The sequence below is a fragment of the Misgurnus anguillicaudatus genome, chromosome 7 (assembly GCF_027580225.2).
Source record: "Misgurnus anguillicaudatus chromosome 7, ASM2758022v2, whole genome shotgun sequence".
NCBI lineage: Eukaryota > Metazoa > Chordata > Actinopteri > Cypriniformes > Cobitidae > Misgurnus > Misgurnus anguillicaudatus.
In genome coordinates, this window is record NC_073343.2 from 33,624,008 (window position 1) to 33,630,063 (window position 6,056).

The window sequence follows — 6,056 nt, forward strand, 5'->3', positions numbered from 1 at the left end:
GACCTAATATAAACTCTGATCTAACGTGGAAGATCCCCTCACCGGTAGCGCAAAATGATGCTTAAGAAGCATAAATTAGGTCATAGACTGGAGGGGGTCTTCATTGTGCCTCTCTGACAGTGCGCACTGGCGCTTATGACTCTCAGAGTGCTCTCAAAGTTGGAAAAAGTATGGAATTCCCTATTGACGTAGATTAACAGTCCCTTAAAAAAGAAGAGGGAGAGAGGGACAGAAAACAAGCTGACAACAGTGTTTAAAGGGCTCTATAAACAAGCTTCAGGAGAAGGCGCGTTTAATGGCTGTAAATAAAAAGAATAAATGTATGACAACAGAAAATGTTCGTGCTAAACGTAATATGAGACTAAGAACATTTTTCTCAATTATCTTGCCGAGATGTCAATGACTATTGTTTGCAAGCGCAGGGAGTCGCTCCGCCCCTCATGTTTGTCGTAAATCTGGCGCCTGGCTACAATAAACCTGAGATAAGAGTGGCCAGGGCTCGCCTCCTTCTCCAAGGCGATCAATCGGATCTCAGGCATACTACAAGCACTCTCTTACGTCGACGTCCACGGGAACAGAGCTGATACAACAACACGGCTGCGCTCCAGCACCAAATTTCTATCCGCTTTCTGAACCATGTCGCTGAGCCCAAAGCACACGACACCTTTCTCAGTGACAGATATTTTGAGCCCAATTGAGGAGACTTACAAGAAGTTTGGTGGCATGGAGAGCACTGGAAACCTCACATCTCCACTGGGAGCGTATCGGCAACCTCAGGTGTCCCAGACTGGCATGCAGCAACACTCAATGGGCCACAACGCCAGTGTGGCGACCACCTACCATATGCCACACTCGGTTTCTCAGTTTTCGCACAGTGCAATGGGGGGCTACTGCAATGGCAGCATTGCCAACATGGGGGACCTACCATCTTACCAAGAAACTATGAGAAACAGCGCAGCAGCAGCAACAGGGTGGTACGGCGCTAATCCTGACCCCAGATACTCAACAAGTAAGTTATGATGAATTATTATGATTTATGCCTCAGTTGATTTTAGCGGATGTAACTTAATTGATGAGTTTCGCGAGTTTATATGAGTTTTACGCATTAAATATAACGTGTTTTATTTTCGCCTCTTGACTGTCATTGATTTGCAATCAAATAGATTTTTGCTTAGATTTTAGAAAAAAAAATTGGTGAGCGCGTAAATGCGCATCTAAAAGCCTGTTGAGATTACAAAACAAGCATTATAATTCACCCTAACACTGCTGCTAATTGAACATGCCGCACGTCTGTATGCATATTTTTAAGTTTCTAGATTCATGGGACCTTCCACAGGTATGAACATGACAGGAATGGGCACGCTGACAGGCATGGCCGACACCACCAAATCCATCCCACCTCTTCACGCGGCTCCAAGGAGGAAACGACGGGTGCTCTTCTCTCAGGCACAAGTGTACGAGTTGGAAAGGAGATTTAAGCAACAGAAATACCTTTCAGCTCCGGAGAGGGAACACCTGGCCAGCATGATACATCTGACCCCGACGCAGGTCAAGATCTGGTTTCAAAATCATCGCTACAAGATGAAACGACAGGCCAAGGACAAAGCAGCACAGCAGCTTCAACAGGAGGGCAACCTGTGTCAACAGCAGCAGTCGCCGAGGAGAGTGGCTGTCCCTGTTTTGGTAAAGGATGGCAAGCCTTGCCAAAACGGCTCCAACACACCAACGCCGAACCAACAGCAAATGCAACAGCAGCAGAACGGTTCCGGGGTCGTGCTTCCTACCTCGAGTAATTCTATGAACCAGCACCAAAACCAGCAGGTCAATGCGCTGGTCCAGGCCCAGGACCTGGAGGAAATGTCACCCAGTCCACCGTCACTCCACTCGCAAATGAACACCATGGGCCAGATGGACACTACTGTAGATTACGCAAATAACATGGTGACTTCAAATCTGCTTTATGGCAGAACGTGGTAAAACCAACCGCTTTCCCTGCTTGGGTCTTTTTGAAACAAACTTTAGAGTCCTCTGAATAAAGACGCACGAGGCCAGAAGCAGGACTTTGCTTTACGCGCCATGCGTCCGAGGTTTGAAAGCGGGTGATAAAGCGGATCAAAGGAAGTTTGTGCCACCTTTTTCTAAAAACACTTTTCGTGGGCACGATTTTCTACAAAGACCCTGCTCGTAATGGACAAGATAATACTACTTTTAGCCTTATGCTGTATGTTTTGGACTTCCCATTTGTTGGTCTAGTAGAAGGTTGTCTGTCGTTAAACAAAATTGCTGCTCCAGAACTATGATATTGGCAGGACACGGGAAGCAATGTTTCATAATTCAGGTATGAACTTCTGGCAAGAAATGAGAAAAGTTCATCGACCTAAATAAATGCCTGAGCATCATATGAAACGACTATTGTAAACTAATGTATTCATTTAGAGAAATGAAATGTAGGGATTGTATATTTGGCTAACTCTTACGTTTTTGTTGTAATATAAATGTTTGAGTCTTTTTGTTGCTCATTTTTTCTTTTTTTATATAAGTTAAAACAGACACAAATACGATGGCTGCTGTATATGTTTCAAACCAATTGAACGATACAATAAATAAATAAATTAAACTGCAAATTAATTTTGTGAACAGTAATCTCTGTATATTTGTTACATTATATTACTGTTTAGGAAAACAAACTAATACGAATAGTAATAATACAATTATTATATAAATTATCACTATAAATTAAGGGAAAAAAACTGGCAATCCAGTGCTTTTAAAAGGAAGATAAATTTGTCAGGGGTATAAACAGGTTCTCTCAAAAACTGAAATTTTTGGAATGCAAATTTTCTCATTTTAATTTTACCAACTTAAATGTGCTTGTATATTGTTTAATGTACTAAAGATTTTCATCTTAAATTTAATACTGATTCAGCCATCTCTACTAATTTAAACTTATCTGAAACAAAACTTTATATAACAACAACAGCAATAAGAAGTTTAAAAAGTAATGATAACAACAGCAACAACACATATAGTAATATTATTAGTAATAACGTCAATAATAATAATAATTATTATAATAATAACACAATAACTTTCCTCTCTATTTTGTCGCTGAATTTTGTTATTATTATTATTGGTTTACTTTATTGAAAACGTCTTAAGTAGTTCAGAGAATCAATAATTAAAGTTTACATCTGTTGTATGTTATTTAAACAATAAATATGTTTATACATGTTGTATAATATTTTCAAAATTGTTGCATTTTCTCTTTTTGCATTAGGCTAAATATATTTAACACGTTAAGTTTAAATTCCTTTATTTTTTATGTTTGTGGTAATTGTGTCTTTAAAATGTTTGAAATGTGAAGCCCAGTTATAATACTGTATATTAGCAGTTAAAAACATTAATTCCAGACGTTGAATTTGTTAATAATTTTGTATATTTATTGGGTAATAAAAATATAGTTTTGTGATTTATACGCGAGTAAAACATTCCTAAAGCTTTATCTTCAGATTCAAAATGCGTTTCAAATACAGCTGGCATACAATTATGTGCACCATCATAAGAAAAAAAATTAATTTCAATAAATATGGCAAATAAACATAAAAGTAAGAACTGATGTCGCTTAAACAATTTTCCTCAGTATCATTCAGTAACAAGCCTTGAAACTCGATATGAAGTGACCTCCTTTATAAATGAGTAGTTTTCATGTATTATTATTTTATATCGTTACAAAGCTAAACATTTGTACAATTCTAATCAAAACGAAGCTAGGTGGATGTTAATAGAAATGATCTAAATTCACATCAACTCACAACAGATAGTTTGACATTTACAGAATAATGCTTGTTTAGTTGAGCAAAGATAAAGATGTGTGTTTTTTTAACATATCAAAAAGTTATGAACCCCAATCACATTTTCATAAGACTGAAATACAATTCAGCTGAGCTCTTACACAATCTCATTACTTTAAAACAAAGGGGAAATTTGTGAATGGTTTATTCATTTCTGATGGTTTATTCAAAACTCCAAAGTCAGTAAAAGTTAAACAAAGATCTGCATGAATTTTGTTCCTGATAGAGGAAACAAGTCTGAAAGATTGGTACAAAATGTTTGGTGGGTGTTATAAAATGACTAAGCCTGTATTAACCTGTGCCTGTATTATATGATCCTTTTTTACTTGGCTTGTTGAAGATTAAATGTGTCAGTAAATTGCATCCAAATAACACAGTGTTAGAGACAGAATTTAAATGATAGGCTGTTACATCATATATATGATGGTCCTGTCTCATCTCTGACAGTCTCTAGTGTTGAGCAATAAACAATCTGTAACAGTCACCATAACATCAGAAAGAGCCCCTATACATGGTTTCTGTATTTGTGCTAATACAAAACAAAGAAATTAAATGTTTACCTCAAAGTTTTATTACCGCAATGTTCCACTAATGAGGTTTCAACAAATAATGACCAATAAAACAAATAATGAAGACAGTACACAATAATATTATAACATCATATTATATAAAATATAAATTTGTATTTTAGGAAAAATGTATTGCAATTGCACAAAATATGAACAAGTGCATGTGTATGGGTTTTAATTCAGACTGAATTTTCTTCATTTTGTTTTGTGCACAGATGCAAACCCTTTAAACCCTGTTTAAATTACAAAGCGTATTGAAAGTCCAAAAATATGCTTTTTAATATCATCAGGAAAACACAACACAGAGAGTCAAAGAGATTTTAGTTTTGTTTCCTTCAATTCTACTATTTTTTTTTAGCTTTATTCTTCCCCACTAATTGCAGGATCTTAACAAATTCTTACAGCTGAGTAATTTGAATCCAGCCCGGGGGCCTTGTCTGTATTTTCCCCGGCCATTATTCTGCTTAATATGTCAGAACGTCTGATCGCGGAGAAACCTTTTCAAGTTCTATTGATGTGTCTTTCAATTGACCATGGTGACCTAGCAACCTGGACAACACTAATTGGCATATAGGCAGCTCAACATCAGAATTACAGTTTATGTGGGAACAAATTTGACACTCCTAAAACAGTTTACAAAAATTACACGAACAATGTCTTTAGTCTATTTATAGGTAACGTAATGATGCATTGGCCCAGGTGTACATTTAATGAATCTCAACGGTGTCTGGAAATATAATTTAAATAGTTGCATTGCATTTTCTCTCCTTTTAGCTCTTAAACTTTTTAAATATGAAGATAGAAAGGAGAAATAAACAACCAGCAAATCAATAATGAATAAAAATTAAAGTTTTAAATGAATAGTTTTATTAGATATGCATAAAAGTAAATGTTAAACAAAAGTGAATGCAGATGCATATGCATGCATTTTAATATCTCTATCATGCACACATTTAAATTGTTTTGGGGTTTTAAAGAAACAAATGCAGTACATCGCAGAAACTCGTATTTGAAGATGTTTAAACATCACCCTACCCCCAATCCACACACACTTCTGTCTCTCTAGGGTTTCCAAACAAAAGTAGAGACCTCTGTAGCTACAAACCTGAAGTGCTTTAGTTTTTCAACGTCAATGAAATGAACTTATGCATTTTAACTGAAATTTTAATATTGCATTGCTCGATACCAGAGTCAAAGTGGTGCAATGCATTTTTTTTATATAAAATCAGAACTGTGTATCACAAATCGAAGCTACTGCAGATGAGCATCCAGGATATTTTGCCTGTAATGTGAGTCAGGATAGGAGGTCTGATATCAACCTGATATATGTAATGGTTAAGGATGCTGCGTCTCGGCAGGGAGTCAGTGTGTTTTCATATAGGTAAAAAGCTTTGTAGCATCAAAGCAGACTGAATCCTGGAAAAGCAAACGGTCCTAATTTGGAGCATTTCAAACTGGGGGAAAGTAGTGGGCAAATAGACATGCTTCAACACAATGAAAAAATATTTCAAGCAGGTCAAAGGACTCTGAAAGCAATTCTCTCTAATGGGTTTCCATAAAATTAAACAAATGACAGTGCATTTTACCATTGCCTTTGCTGGAAAATACACACACATGCACGCGCACACACAAAATC

The 6,056-nt window shown here is 36.6% G+C and overlaps 1 protein-coding gene across 2 annotated transcripts; it reads left to right on the forward strand.

The window, feature by feature from the left end:
- Positions 1 to 224: 224 nt before the first annotated feature.
- nkx2.4a (NK2 homeobox 4a) lies at positions 225 to 2,966 on the forward strand. 2 transcript variants are annotated; one of them, XM_055171355.2, is made up of 2 exons: positions 225 to 1,009; positions 1,337 to 2,966. In XM_055171355.2, exons 1-2 carry the CDS (start codon positions 637 to 639, stop codon positions 1,975 to 1,977), a joined length of 1,014 nt encoding a protein of 337 aa, XP_055027330.1. In that variant the 5' UTR covers positions 225 to 636; the 3' UTR covers positions 1,978 to 2,966. The 2 variants fall into 2 exon arrangements, with proteins under 2 accessions (XP_055027330.1, XP_055027329.1); XM_055171354.2 differs by having other exon boundaries at positions 234 to 1,009; positions 1,310 to 2,962.
- The last annotated feature ends 3,090 nt before the right edge of the window (positions 2,967 to 6,056 follow it).